This window comes from Stenella coeruleoalba (genome assembly GCF_951394435.1).
Source record: "Stenella coeruleoalba genome assembly, chromosome: 2".
Taxonomy (NCBI): Eukaryota; Metazoa; Chordata; class Mammalia; order Artiodactyla; family Delphinidae; genus Stenella; species Stenella coeruleoalba.
In genome coordinates this window covers 171,304,068-171,320,190 of record NC_137147.1, presented here as the reverse complement: position 1 = coordinate 171,320,190, position 16,123 = coordinate 171,304,068, and the positions used below count along the sequence as shown (strand labels likewise).

The 16,123-nt window shown below is 42.0% G+C and overlaps 1 protein-coding gene across 14 annotated transcripts in view; it reads right to left on the bottom strand.

Annotated features, from left to right (window-relative positions):
* Positions 1–16,123, bottom strand: part of KIAA1217 — a 497,403-nt gene that overhangs the window by 104,625 nt on the left and 376,655 nt on the right. For 13 of the 14 annotated variants that reach the window (XM_079912079.1, XM_079912077.1, XM_079912072.1 and 10 more), the window contains exons 4-5: positions 15,034–15,232; positions 10,992–11,085 (exon numbers count right to left, since the gene is read on the bottom strand). In XM_079912079.1, coding sequence (XP_079768205.1) covers positions 10,992–11,085; positions 15,034–15,232 — 293 coding nt within the window. The other variant, XM_079912067.1, reaches the window with a different exon arrangement.

The following is a 16,123-nucleotide window of genomic DNA, read 5'->3' as shown; positions in this document are numbered from 1 at the left end:
TGAAATCCTTTTCTAAATTATAAGGTTAAACAGAAACTAGATCATGAGATTATAGATTGGAGACAGCCAATGTAACTTAAGTGCATTTTCAAAAACAGACTAATGCCAATAACAAAGAAGTTTCCTTCTAAGCAGCGTGCAAGAAGTTAAAATAAAAACCTAGCATTTAAATTCCACATTGCATTGAACTTGACTACAGAAACGTTAACTCAAATTGAGGTAAGTGTGCTACAGCAGGACCAAAAAATTCTGAAAATCCTATTTTGTTATAAAGGCACAGTTCTTACCTTACATCTTCCACGAACCGTCCTCTTCTAGAAGAAACTTTCTAGACGTGCAGAGACCCTGAAACCACCCATCTCTCAAATGCTTCCAGCTCTGCCTGTCTTGATGGTAACTAAATGCAAGGCTGGGGTTTTTTACCGAGGGAAGTTTTAGTCAAAATATGTGGTTTAAAGGAGCTGTATCCACCCTTGTTAAAACTATTTCACGGACATTCAGAGGTTTTGTTTCTCCTCTGTGAAAGTTAAATCTGAGTAGGAAGGCATTTTTCCCGTCCCGGAAATCAGCATAACTAAAAACCAATGCTGAGTTAACAAGAAATGTTTCTTCCATGTGTTCCGTCTGGCAGAAACGGCAAGCCATATCAAGGGAACACGTGATGTTTATAAATACAATATGGCTCATGTTGTCATAACCTCTCAACGACCAAAAAAAAAAGTGCAAGGAAAAGCAAGCAGCCACACAGCAGGAAAGATGAGATTTGTAACACTTGGAAGCTGCCTATCAGATATGCATATATTACTCTTTCTTGCGTCTTAAAAAATATAGCTGGAAGCAGGGAGGAAGGAAGAAAATACCTTGCTCTGGATAGCCACTGTATTAAAATGTGTTTGCCCAGTTAATCATTTTAGTAAGAGTAATTCCTTACCAACTGCCACAGAAACATCTTTTCGCCTGTCAGAAAGACACGTCATAAAAGGGACACAATGAGGTGCATCCCTCGAATGCCAGTTCCATAGTGTTAACTCCAGCAAAGGCAAGGTGGCACATAGCCTGTAATGGATGTGACAACTACAGATGTCTGTATCATTACTGATTATTGACTTTCTGATCTTCTACTAGATTGGAAGATCTGTGAGGGCAGTTACCATACTTGGTCACTGTCATATCTTCGGAACTTGTACAAGAGCCTGAACCACCAGAGGGACTCAGTGCATAATGGTTGGGTGAGTAGATTAGCAAAACTTCACGATAACGGAAGTAGGTTAACTGTTCCAGAATCATCACCCCTACTTGATAAGTTTGGAGGTATTTGAAATACTGATTCCCATTCAGTCTAAAAGCAAGATCTGTCCTGCTGAGTTATAAATACAGTAAACCAAGATCTGTCTTATTTAATCGTTATCCAGAGATTTGCTTACTTTCTACCACGGGTGAATTTAACTCTTGAAGATAAAATGCAGGTATGTGTGCATTTCTGGCAATCACTTAGTTTAATCTGACAAATCTGTTACTCTCATCTTAAATTATAGGGTAATTAACTGTGATAAAATTATATTTATAGGATGGGTAATTTTGTTAGAATAGACATTCTTAGTTCTCATTTTGGTCAGGAATTATTCCTGGGATAAACAAGGGGATGTGCTGTAAATCTCAAATGTTTACACGTGCAAATCACTGTACTGGTCTTAGCAGAGAAGGTATTAACTAAAAGTTTGTGATACGAAAAGTGCTGACATGAGCCCCTTTTCCAACCAGACGTTTAATGAGAATTTCCTCAAAGCAGGACATTTTCTCAGGGAAACAGAGAGTGTGAAGATGAATGGAATAGGGGCTTTGCCCCCTGAAGCCTGGAGTTTAGAACAGAACTTAAGATGTGCACATCTATAACTACAATGCAGACAGGAAAAGGTGAGGGTGATCAGAGGCGGGGGGACAGGTGAGGCTCTACGGAATCAGAGAAGGGACAGTAGCGAGTGAGGCTTGGAGACGAGAGGAGTAAGGAAAGGCTTGAAGAAGACAGTGGCTGTTGAGTTAGGTCTTCAGAAACGGGCAGCACATGACGTGGAGAAAAGGGAACCCTCGCACACTGCTGGTGGGATTGTAAATTAGTGCAGCCACTATGGAAGACAGTACGCAGATTCCTCAAAAAAATAAGAATAGAACTGCCATATGACCCAGCTAGTCTACTTACGGGTATTTATACAAAGAACACTAATTTGAAAAGATATCTGCACCCTCATGTTCACTGCAGCACTATTTACAATAGCCAAGATATGGAAACAACCTAAGTGTCCATCAGTGGATGAATGGATGAAGCTGTGAAATGTACACATGCATAAACATACACACATACATGCATACAATGGAATACTACTCAGCCATAAAAAAGAGTGAAATCCTGCCGTTTGCAACAACATGAATGGACCAGGAGGGTATTACACTAAGCGAAATAAGTCAGACAGAGAAAGACCAATACCATATGATTTCACTCATATGTGGAATCTAAACAAAAACAAAAACACCAAAATCAGTGAATAAACAAGATAAAACAAAAACAAACTCACAGATACAGAGAACAGATTGGTGGTTATTAGGGGGAAAGGACGTTGGGGGAAGGGTGAAATGGGTGAAGAGGATCAACTGTATGATAATGGATGGAAACTAGATGTGCAGTGGTGGTTGCTCTGGAGTCTATACAGATGCCGCCCACCTGAAACTTACATAGTTAAAAAATGGGTGGCCCGTGGACATTGATGATGAAGACAGTAGCGTGGGGAATGACATTAGTGACTGTAGTGGTAAGAAGGTCAGTTCTGGAGCTGGCCTGTCTGGCTCCGAATCTAGCTCTACCTCTGATGAGCTGTGTGGCTTTGAGCAAGCTCCCTAACCTCTCTGATCCGCAGTTTCCACATCTGAAACAGGCGGTCATGAGAGTTCCTCTCACACTGGGTTGTTTTGAACAAATGAGAGTGATTATGAGCACAATACTCAGCACAGTACTGGGCACAGTGTGTTTCATGACTGTTAGTTATTAATATCACTGCCATTGTGTGAGTGAAGGGGACACCAGGGTGGCCGGGTCAAGGAGGACCTTGAGTGAATGAAAGAAAATTAGTTAGGAGTGGTTTCTGAAACTTCTGTTTCTAAGGGATTCTCCTGTCTTCCATTTCTGTAGGATTACTTTATCCTTCCCCAAATCCCAAACACTTCTTCTCAACCAGAGCACTGCCCTGTAGAAAAGAGGGCTCTGAGCTCTGTGGAAGGGCCATTTCAGACATACATACTAAACGGTACATACTTCTTCTTTCTCCTTCTTCTATTCTTTCTCCGTTTTTTTGTTTTTGTTTTTGGTGGGATATCCTTTCAGCCCAGTCAGAATAGAATAGAATGAAGCATGTTCAATATAAAAAGATGCCAGGAAACAGACACATAACAGAATTCAGAAGTGAGACAAATATTTAAACAGGATATGTTACATGTTCTAAAATCTTGTTAAGAGCATCATTTCAAAACTTGCAAAACCTGAATGGAATGTCAAGGAAGGGAGGCTGTGGGCTGAGTACAAAGAGTCAGAAGGAACTGGGTTCAAATCCCATGTCTGACATATACCAGCTATTCGGGCCTGGAAAAGACGTCACTGGCCTCAATTTTATCATCTGTAACAACTGAGTCAGTTTACATGCTTTGTAGAGTTGTTGACTAATTTAAATAACATGTGAAGTATTTAACACATTGCCTTCTACGTGGACACAAAAAGGTCTATTACCATATCTAGAAACACAATGGTATAGAATGAATACTACTCTTTAAAAGAAAATTAAATTAAATTAATTAATTTATTTTTGCCTGCACCACGTGGCTTGCAGGATCTTAGTTCCCCAACCACGGATCGAACCCGCGCCCTCAGCAATGAAAGCGCCGAGTCCTAACCATTGGACCGCCAGGGAAGTCCCAACTGAATACTACTCGTAACCTGACTGATTCCACAAAGAAATTAATAGAGTTCACAGAAATCATTACAATTTTGCACCCCCCGAAAAAGTCAAATTGGAATGTATGACAGAAAGAAGATGAAAGTAGGAAAAAGTAAAAATAGAGTCCAGGCACGAAGCCAGCACACCACCAACACTCACGCTGTAAATGCCTGTACGCTAGCTGTGGGTGAGCCATGAATTTAATTCTAAGCTTTAGAGTAGCAACACAAAGAGGGAAAATGATCACTTACAAGATTCAAAGTGTCCCTATGATAAAAATAAACCAGGAGGAGCACAACTATTTCTGGTGATGAGAACAGAGAGATATTTTTACAGTGGGTTCTCATTAATGACAGAAAATGAATAAAACAACCAGTCGTAGCACCATGATTCTAGCGCTCAAAGCATCTGCTTAACAAGCATTTACACTCGCCACGGATGAGGCACCAGGACTGGCTTTCGGAAATGAACATGAGCTGGCGTGTGCCCTCGGAGAGCTTACAATCTTGTGCGATAAGATTAGCAGGCGCCTAAAGGATTAGAACACCAGGAGAATGTACGACATGCCTCCCCCAAAAGGAAAGATGAAATCTGACAGGGAAGGCTTCATAGAGTAGGCGGTCTTTTATTTGGCCTCTAAAAGCAAGTTTTTACTTTTTTGCATTTTATTATGGGCACTTCCACCATAAAATAAGTAGAGAAAATAATATAATGAACTCCCATCATTCAGCTCTGACATTTTTCAACATTTTACCAATTTTGTTTCATCAAATGCCACTTCTTGGGCTTGTTTTGCCGGAGCCTTTTAGAGCAACCCCCAGCAGTCATGCCGTTTTAGCCTGTAAATACCTTAGTGTGTCTCATTTTTAAAAACATAACCACCCAGCCATTATTCTACCCAACAGAATCACTGATTATCCCTTAATATCATCTGATTCCTAACACATGTTCAAATTTCCCAAATGGCTTCAAAGATGTCTTTTACAGTTGGTTTGTTCCAATCAGGATCCAACCATGGTGCACACGTGGCCTTTGGCTGTTAGGGGGTAGAAGAGACCTGAGAAATAGAACAGTGTCCCCTCCCACCCTTTTTTCATGCCAGCAGCTTGTCGACATAATTGAGCAATTGTCTTGGAGTATGTCTGATGCATGGAATTTCGGAAGGTATAGACAGTAAGTCCCCTACATACGAACCTTCAAGTTGCAAACTCAAAGATATGAACGTGCGTTTGCATGTCCAATCACGTAAGTTAGTTCATGTGTCTGGCATACGTTGTCAGGTGTGTGCATCTCCTACAAATGGCTGTGCTTTTGTGTACTTTACTGTGCACTACTGTATAGAGTACGGTAATCAGTATCTTTATTTCAAGCCCAGGATGTCCGGAAGCAAGCATAAGAGCAGTGGCGATGTAGCTGGTACAGTACTACACAGCTGATTGTGTTAGTTGGGTACTTAGGCTCACTCAGTTGGACTTAACGAACAAACTGCACTTAACGAACTCGCTCTCAGAACGGAACTCATTTGTATATAGGGGATTCACTGTATGTGGGGAAGGACAGTGCATTTCAGAGACTCGGAGCAAGACCTGAGGGGGCTCAGGCTGGCTGTTGGGATGGAGATGATATCGACCATCAGCCTGTGCTATTCTTTGCACAATGGCAAGTTGCGCTCAGGGACCTGACTTGGCAAATAGCTGATTGACTGGAGTAAAAAGAGCTGGGGAGACTGGTTAAAGGCTCTTGCATAACCGACTGATAGAAAAATAAAGAACGCCAGAACTACAGCATCAGAGCGGTGCTGCTAAGAGCCTGGGATCTGCAGCCAAGCTGCCTGGATTCAGGTCTCAGCTCTGCACTCTCTTGCTGTGTGGCCTTGGGCAGGTGTCTTCAACAGACCTAAGCTACTGTTTTCTGAGCTATAAATACGAGGGCTTGTAGCAATACCTGCCTCAAAATGGCGCCTTAAGGATTTACATGAAATTACCCGTCAACGTGCTTCATCAATGCACAAAAAAGTTAGCTATCGTGAGAGTAATGGTGCAGGCCAGGGCGGCAGGAGGTGTGTAAGAGTCCTTGCAGAGTGAAATGGACGGGCTCTGGGGACTGGTGGGATGCGGTGAGAAACAGGAGTTAGGCCGCTGAAGACTCTCTGATAACTCGACTTCTTAAATCTCTTCTCTCTCACCCTTCAAAACACACAGGCACATGCACACACATCCACACCATGTGCAGTCATGCACTCATTCACAAAGACAGAAAAACAAGGAGGAAAAGGCTTGGGGCTAAAAAAAGAGATTAGGATTTTTTTTTCTTCTACAGGATACACTGGAAACACTGGAAGCACTGGAAGAATATCCATGTGGAGACAACCACTTGAAAGTTGAACATTGGTCTTGAACTCTAGAGAAATGGCAGAGTTAGGGACAGTTTTAAGGGTCACCTACATTGACCTAATGGTTAAATCAGTAGTAAGACAAAAATGACAAATGAAAAGGTGCAGATGAAAGAAAAAAAGCAAATTAAAACACACACACACACACACACACACACACACACACACACACACACACAGGTGAAGCCTGCCTGAAGGCACTGAAGACCAGGTAGAAGGAAAGAGAAAGAAGAAGAGTCAGTAAATGAAGGAGGCTGGGGTGTGTTTGCATGTAGGCAAGGGATTTAGAGATGACAGTGTAATGGGAACCAAGGTCTCTAAGGAGACCACCCGTCATAGTGAAATGCAGAGGTCAGATAGAAGAGGTCTGGGGGGCAGTGAGTTGGCCATTAGGAAGTAATTTAAGATGCAGGGCAATTCTGGGGAATGCATTCTCTATGCAAATGTGGAAGCTATCTTACATGCAAGTAAAAATTAAGACATACAGGAAGGAGAGAACTGACGGACTGGAGCAAAGAACCTTGGGAAGTAATCTCAAAGCACACAAGAAGGTGGAAAAGCCTGAAAACTGTGGAAAAGCCTGAAAACTGTGTAAGAGCCACTAGGTTTGGTGAACTGGAAGTCCCTGGTACCCTCTGAGAGCCACAGAATGGAATAGCTCATCTTCTGAGTTGTACATGTGTGAATTACAAACCCATGAGTACATATGTAATTTTGGCAAAAGGGCCCGTTCCATGTGGTGAGCTCAGCCCCTTGGGAACTTAATTATCAAAGCTACTATCTAATGTGATGAAACAAAAGCCAGGCGATTCATTGAGATCTGGGTGATTTGCACCCACAGGTAAAGAGTCAGGGGATGCTCAGTCCCAGCAGAGAACCACAAGTCTCATTGGATAGACTAGCTTCAAAAATGCTCAGCTCGGGAAGGAACGAAAACGCTAAACTGAAAAGATACATGCACCCCATTGTTCACAGCAGCACTATTTACAATAGCCAAGACATCGAAACAACCCAAGTGCCCATTAACTGATGACTGGCTTAAGAAGATGAGGGGTGTGTGTGTATGTATGTGTGTATATACACACACAATGAAATATTACTCTTCCATAAAAAGAATGAAATATTGTCATTTGCACCAACATAGATTGACCTAGAGAATATTATACTTAGTGAAGTCAGACAGACAAATACTATATGATATCACTTATATGTGGAACCTAAAAATATTACAAATGAATCTATATACAAAACAGAAACAGACTCACAGACAAAGAAAACAAACACATGTTTACCGAACGGGAGAGGGAGGGAAGAAGGGAGGGACAAATTAGGAGTATGGGATTAATAGACACAAACTATTATACATAAGATAGATAAGCAATAAGGATTTACTGGATAGCACAGGGAACTATATTCAATATCTTGTAATAGCCTAAAATAGAATATAATCTGAAAAAAATAACTGAATCCCTTTGCTGTACACCTGAAACTAACACAATATTGTATATCAACTATACTTCAATTAAAGAAATAAATCAATTTAAAAAATGCTCAGCTAGATGCTCAATGAAAACTCGACACGTGTTTTCCCCGCCAAACATCTATTCCACGCACACCCTAAGGCCCAAAACCTCGGCGTTAATACTGTAGCTTTCCATGCTTCACGACTAACACCACTACCATCACTGCTCTGGATAACTGACCGTTTTGGATCCGGAGTCTCACATTTTCTCCTCTCTCACAGGCAAGATATTAAATTCATTGTCTAAGGAAAGTCCCCGAGGCCACCACAAAGTGCTGGCATTGCCGCTGTCGTACCTCTGCCTGGTCCCACCCATGTTTTCCGAGACACGCATGTGTATTGGTAACGAGTGGGCAGCTGGGAGGTCTGGCCCAGGCTGCCTCTGGAGGCTGGTGGATGAAGACCAGCGACATGAGGCGCAGGGCTGCACAACTGCTTCAGGTGAGCAGTTATCATCAAATTCCTTCCCGGCCACGTGAGCATTGCGAACACACGAGAAGACGGAGCTCTCCACCCACCATGCAGCTTGGTTTAGTCTATGGCAGTTGATCCTTGTTCTCTATTTCTGTTACCATGAGCAGTGGGCTTATGCAGCTGCGTCCCTGGCAGGACTCAACAAAGCTTCCTTTCCTTTAATAGCAAGGCAGCCACCTTCATCAAGAAGGAGACAGAATTCCAACCCCCAGAGCCAAAAGGTGAGGCAGAAGGAATTCCAGGTCTTTTAGCTTCTGGAATCCATCAACAGGGGCCAAGTGGCAAACTGCAGGCACGATCACACTGAGTTGGTTTTAAAACTGCGTTCTATTTCTCATTTCTAAGTCGTCTTCACTGAAACCTGAAAGTTTTTCTGCGGGTTGGATGGTGAACATTCGTTTCCCCTCCTCTGGGGCGAACAGTCTGACTTTCCCCCAGAGAACACTGCTGTCTAAAGCAGGCCGTGGGCCACTCGGAAAGTGACCCACAAGGGTCTCATTTAAAAGTAAAAACTGAACAACTCTACTGAAACCCAGAGCCAAAGTACTGAATCCTCATAGACTCTGTCCAGATGGTTAATACTTGATTTTCTCCGTGCTCACTGCTGCTCCTTATGGAGGTACCACATCTGCTCAAGAGTTAAAAACAGGTGTCCTCTCCAGCCATAAACAAGATTTTCAGAGGCGATTCTGAGGCCCCTGTGCGGACTGCATGTAGCAAAAACAGAACTCTGAAACTCATGAAACTTTGAAGGCTAGATGTCTCAAAAAGTAAGGATCTCCAAGGGAGCAAGGACTCTTAAGAATGTCACTGAGAAAGAGAAGAATGGGGTCATGAAAAGCAAAGTGTACCATAAAATCCGGCGCAGGCTTTGTGAGTAGCGTGATTCCATCAGCCTTCACGTGGAGCTGGTTTATACTGAAACTGTAAGGCCTAAAAGCAAACTTCCAACTCCTAGCTTTCCTCAAGTAGCAGCACAGCCTCCACTTCAAATCACAGATTATTTCTGACATAAAAAAGCAGCCGTGGAGAATGTAAGAGGCCTCTTCCTCCAAAAATGTGTAGGCTCTGATCCCACAATGTCATCACTCATCTTCCAGTCCAGAATGACATGGAAATTCTCCCAGCACTTTCTATCTTACCTCCTGGCCTCTTGGTCCTAAACTCACAGACCCTGTGTGGTAGGCAGAACAACGATGTCTTCGTCCTAGTCCCCAGAACCTGTGACTACACGGAAAAGGGGATGAAGGTGGCCAATCAGCTGACCCTAATACAGGGAGATCATTCTGGAGTCTTGGGCCCAATGTTATGACAAGTGTCCTTAACAGAGGAAGAGGGAGGGCTGGAGGTGTGATGAGGGAAGCAGGGTCAGAAAGATGCTATTTGGCTGGGTTTAGAGATGGAGGAAAAGGGCTACAAGATGAAGAATGGGGGTGGCTTCTAGAAGCTGGAGAAAAAAAAGGAAACATATTGTCTCCAAGCTTCTGGAAAGGAATGCCAGTGACCTCTTGATTTGAGTCCACTGGAGTTATGTTGGACTTCTGACCTCTAGAACTGTAAGGTAGTAAATCTGTGTCATTGTAAGCCACTAAATACGTGATCATTTGTTACAGCAGCAGTACAAAAACTAATACCCACTGTCAGGAAGCACAGACCTTGAAGAACACTACTGAAACTCTAGGACAGACAGTGCCTGGGTTTCTTTGGCAACAGGACCTCCTCATTTACTTTCCTTCTAGTAAAACTCTTTTCAGCATCCAGTGCTAATCCTCAGAAAGGATGATATAAAATGGCGAGGCACCTTCTAAATTTGTGTGGGGCAATGGGTTGGGGTAGGGGGAAGGTACATCTGGAGAAGTTAATCTTTTTTTCTTCTCATTTTTACTGCAGAGGAATGTAGCGCTACTGTTAGAAACTCAATCCCTGTCTAATGGACTTGCATTAGTGTGATTTTGCAATCTGTCTTTTCAGTTTCCCTGTTCTTTATTCTTCAAAATATCCCTGTGTGCTTTGAATGTCTGGATAATCTTCTACGATGATCTAAATCTAGAGAATTTTAGCTCACAAAGCATGCGGATTTTTGTACTTTGCCCTCAACACAATTCAGGTGACATCGGATAATATTTAACACTATTTGCTGTTATAACAGCAAACAGTCCTGAATTAGGAGGGGAATAACTTAATTAGGCTGCTAGGACTTGGAACAGCAGATATAAGGATATTAATAGATTCTACAATGCATGGGCTTTGTTGTTGTTGGTATGTTAGCCTTGTTTTTAACTGGAGAAAAAACAGCAAGAGATCCTCTGAGTAAGTTAATATATTATAGACCAAGAACCCTTTCATGTACAGATTTTCAGGACCCCCCTGGAGTAAGGCTATAACTGAACTCCACGCTTAGAGGTGAATTAGGATGTGTGAAGCCCTGTTTCAATCCCTTTACTCCAAATGATCAGGCAATCTGATTTCTCTACCAATGAACAAATAATGAGTTATCAGACAAGGAGAGCAGTAAGAACCCCCCAGATCTGGTGTTTGGGTGTGATTACACAGGGAACCAATGCCAGAAGGAGGGATGGTTCAACCCACAGAATTCAAGTAAAAATAGAACAGGGACACTTACCCTCACGTCTCCGTTCACAGTTTTCGGCGTGTGGTTGAATGCGTGGGCAGGATCCTTGTTGTACACTTTGAGAAGGGATCTGTCCTGAATGTTCCTGGAATCGGAAACATCAATAACTATGGCAGATGAAAGGAGCCTTATTTTGGCCATTTCCTCCGTCTGCCCGTAAGAATCAGGTAAAAGACATCCACAGACAATCTAGCCGTTGTGTGCGATCAACCAGGCAAAACGTTCTTTTACCATAAAAATAGGCAAAAATAAATAAGGCAAAGGAGAAAAATGACTTCAGCTTTCCTTTCCTTTCCTTTTTATTTTGGTTCCTCAGCAAAGTATTATTCTTTCCCTGTAGTTCTCCACCCATAAACATCGGGTAGCATAAACCTTCTTTCAAGATTCTGGGTAATGAAAGCTAACACTTTAAGAAACAATAAAGCTCCCATATTTACAATACATTCAAAGGGATTTGGTTAATATTTAAATATTTAATTGTTTACTTTGCCCAGACACCTGGTTTTCTGCTTATCTCACGAATACATGCAAAGGAAAAATGCTTTTTTTCCCTTCAAACACCTTAAGCAAGGGAAAGAAAATGTATTTGCAGTCCAGAAAAAAAAAAGTACCACAAAGATCAAAACTAGTATCTTTACGATGCCTTTTTTTTCTTCCATAGTGGATTTTTTTTTTCGAAGGCATTTAAAAATTTTACTAGATTCTTCTCTCCATAGTGGATTTTTAAAAATACTGTTCTACATACAAGCTGAATTACAGGAAAAGCAGCGGATAAATTCTTCCGCTGGTCTGTCTCTCCCTCTGAAAACACTTAGAACCCTGGAGTCACTCGTACTGCTGCAAAGGACAGAACCACAATTCGCTAAGAGCCTACCTCAAAATTATTTAAGAGCTTAGGAATGTCTACAAAGTCCTTCGCCCTCCACCTGAGGCTTTCATCAGCAGAAGGGACACCACCAGGAACGTTTAGCCCCGTCTACACTGCGATTCCTGCCAGTGCCAGCGTGGTGAGCTCAGGGAACCCTGTGCAGGAAGACATGTTCCTTTCCTCCAGCTGCAGCCACATGTTTTGTGGGCTGATCGCAATCATTGGGATTATTGGGTTGTGCTTCTGTTTTCAACGAAGCGGAGCATCCTTGGACGAGGCTTGCTTCCCTCCAACAAATACCCATCAGTGGTTGCTTTAAAGCAGTGACTAGCCCCAGCTTGCACGGTTGCGCCAAATTTCAAGCAGCTCATTAGAAGTCTGCTCAAGGGGAGGCGTGCGGTCCTCGTTATTAGAAGGGACTAAGTTACTAGGAGGTAAAGAGGTTGCGGAAGAAAAGGATGTGGGGATTCACTGCAGGAACTCACCCTGTGGCTGGGAGGAGGAGGGGGCAAAGTCCCAAGGGACGATGTAAAGAAACTGAAAACCTTACTTGAGCCATGAAAAAAACTAGTGTGGGTCTGAAGGTATTTAAAACACAGGAGGTTGATTTATTAATTTAGAAACATGTTCATCCAAGATGAACCAACAGTAAAGGCCCAGCTTGCGTTTACCATGGCGACATTTACAACACAGAATTTCAGCCTAAACTCTCTGTAGCATTTCCCTAAGGAAAAGATGGAGAACCCAACACCATGATGAAAGAACCAAATGTTTAACAAATATACCGTCACTTCAAAAATATTGGATGTGAAATGAAATTTGTCTCTGGGTTTAGAAGACTAAAGCCAGTGTCTTCAGGTAAAATCTACACGTTACATTTTTTTTTTTCTTGCAAGGAGCGAGGTTCTATTTAATGCTGATGGTGAAATAAAATAAAATAAAATATACTTGGGGCATTTTATGCATAAAAGCAAAGAATAATAATTCTTTGGAAAGGACATAGATGTGATCATCTCACATAAATATTATACTCATCACCACATAAACACATTTTATCCACTTAAATATTTTGAGATCTACTTTTTATATGTAAATCAAAACACTGAAAAGTAAAATTATAGACAAATTTATAAACCAAGGACTTTCCACTTAAACATTTTAAATGAGATTTAAAAAAAGTCAGGCTATCAGTACCGCAGCCTAAGAATCAAGGAGACCATCACTTCCGCAAATAGAAACAAACTAACTGAAAATTATTATTGTTTAAAGTGATCACTTCTCTCAAGCTCTGCTTTCATTTATTGGGTTGGCCAAAAAGTTCATTCAGGTTTTCCATAACATCTTATGGAAAAACCAGAACGAACTTTTTGGCCAATCCAATATTTTATCAACTGAATTTGCATCAAGAAAGATCATCTCAGTTTGGAAGTTTTGGGTACCTTTTCCTCTTTGTCGGCCCTCCCATTTCTCCTTTTGTGACTACGTCACACATTCCCAAAGAATGTGTGCAGAAAGTCTTAGTAGTCATACTCTGAGGCTTGGGAAAGCCTCTAGAAAATCATGACTCATTGTAATACAAAAATTCTTGTACGGGCTGCAAGACAGTGGGGTCCAACTGCTTACAATAATCTCATCAGCCTTGAGCTCCACAATCAAAAGTGGCTTTGTGTAGTTTCATGTGTATTTATTATTACCATATCCCTCAAGTTCTCTAACTGCAAAACGCAGAAATTCAAGAAGATGGTTGTCCATGTTAAACCACTACATGGGATTATATTACTGTGAACATACTCTCTAAATGTCACGTGATTACTTCATGTTTAAGTTTATGCTTTGTAAATTCAGGATTTTTTTGGTGACAGCTTGATTCATAATTTATTTCAAAAAACAAATGTGAATTTTCTGAAACCCATGAATATTGAAACATGTTTTTAAAAAGCAGGAAGGTTGGGTAACAGATATAGCACCTATACCTGAGGGCATGTGTCAAACCTTGAAAGCTCTAAATTACTCATATGCCTTGGTACATGCCTAAATATGTCATTTCAGATCACTGTTAGATATTTATCAGTTTACATTTATTATGCACTAAAGGCATATTTTAAAAAAGTAGTTCCTATTAATTCCATGATGAAGAAACAGGAAAGTCTGCTATCCCCACAGGGAAGGAATCCACAAGTCCAAGTTGGGGCCCAGATGAGTTGAGGGGAGAACATTCTGAGGGAATAAAAAATTCTTGGCCCAGAATATGGACAGTCAGGTTTGGGTCTGGGTTTAGAAATTAATCGGCTACATGATCTTGAGTAAGTCTTAACATTTATGCATCTGAGGTTCTGGTCCCATCAAATGAAAGGGCTGGATGAGTCGCTCAATCATTTTTTTCCGCTCTAGAATGTTCAGCGGCTATACTAGCGACTGCTTACTTGCGTTGATTTAAGTCCTGTTTCTCAGGCTTGTTTGGCTGGAAGAGCTCAGATGGTCCCTTCTGTTCTATGCACAACACCCCTGCGGTTGATAAAGACGTTTCTCTTTCCATGCCACCTGCCACAGCATGACTCCATTTAGCCTCGTTTTAGAGTACATTTTACTAGAAGCCCAGGAGAAAGCTCACTGAGAAAGTGGGATCCTTTAGTAAAGGCCAACTATTTAAGAAACAAATGGAAAAGGAGAACGCTTCTTAGCCTCCTTTCTTGTGGACAATAGCATAGAGTCCACTGCTTTTATTCTAACTTGTTCATATAAAGAATAGGCCAGTGAGATCATTACCTAACATGTCTACAGGCTCTGTCTATGATGACAAGAACCCTTGAGAAGGAGTTGGTTAAGTTCCACCTGTAAGTATAACCTTCAACTCATATGATCCTTCTGGGCCTTAGTTCCCCTAATTCTTAGATAAACAGCAGACTGGCTCATTTCTTCCATTCCTTTCACAAGTAACATGCAAAGATCTGTGTGGGAGAAGTCTGTCCTCACCTTTGTAAACCAAACCTTGTCAATAAGTTCTAGAAAACCAGATAGTGGTTTCACACCTGGGTAAAATAAACCTGCCCATCAGGGCAACAGGTGTGCTTTCTTCACTGGAACACAAAGAGATAAGGAGTCGGAACCAACCGTCAACGCAAGATGGTGGACACACACACACGATCAAATGATGTAACTGCTTACCTGACATCATTTAACTCATAATAGACATTTCTGCTTTCATCTTTGATGTAAATGGCGACACTGGGCGACTCCAGCATTTTCATGGTGAGCTGCTGTGGAAAGGCACTTACGAAGAGAGCACGGATTGTGTCTGCACTTGTAATTTCATTCGGCATCCTGAGCTGCTTGGTTTCATCTCCATACTGGAGATAAAGAACCCCTGCGCACAAGATGGACACAGTTATCAGTCACAGACCACGACTCAACGACACACAGCACAAGCTAAGCCATTTCTGCCCTACCACAGGCAGGAATGTTCCGGACACGCTTGCAAAGCACGTCACAAGAGACATGTGTTTGGAATTTCCAAGAAATGCACTCTCTGGTTATGATGTAAATACCCACTTTTATTCTTTGGAGTCTGGGCAGGTGTTAAAGAGGCTCATTTTCAACTATTTTAAAACCAAAAGGACAAGAAGCTAACCTTTGGTAACCTAAGGCAAAAGACAACAATACTCAATTCCCTTGAAAGGTATATTTAGGAATTTGACCCCATAGGGTGAATTTTTTCCCACATCTTTCACTGACCAGGAACACAATCATTATAGCCATAGGTGAACGACATAGGTTATGTCTTTATGTCCATTCAGAAATGTTTTAAGTGGAAATGCATTTCTGTGGCTCTAAGACATATTGAATGTTTATATCAAATGAAAATATCTACAAGAGCCTGGTGCCCCAATGTGTCAGAAAGAAAATGGAACAAATCAGTTACACAAAGAACAACACAAGCACAGGATCATAGCATTTTAAACTTCCAGGGGGCATGTGGTTCCCCATGAACCATGCCTCCCAGCCGTCACGGCCCTGTGGAGTGTCCCTTCCCACGTGGGGTCTGGGCTTGGCCACGTGACCTGCTTTGGCCAATGGGACACTAGCAAGTGTGACGCAAAACGGAAGCTCAATACGAGTTTGCACAAGAGAGCTTGCCTTCTTGGTGAGTGTGGTCTTGGACGCTCCCTCACGGAACCAAGCGTCCATGGAGCCCAACCGAGGCCACATGAAGAAGAACGGAAGCCCTGACTGACGGCCCCCGCTGAGCACCCATTCT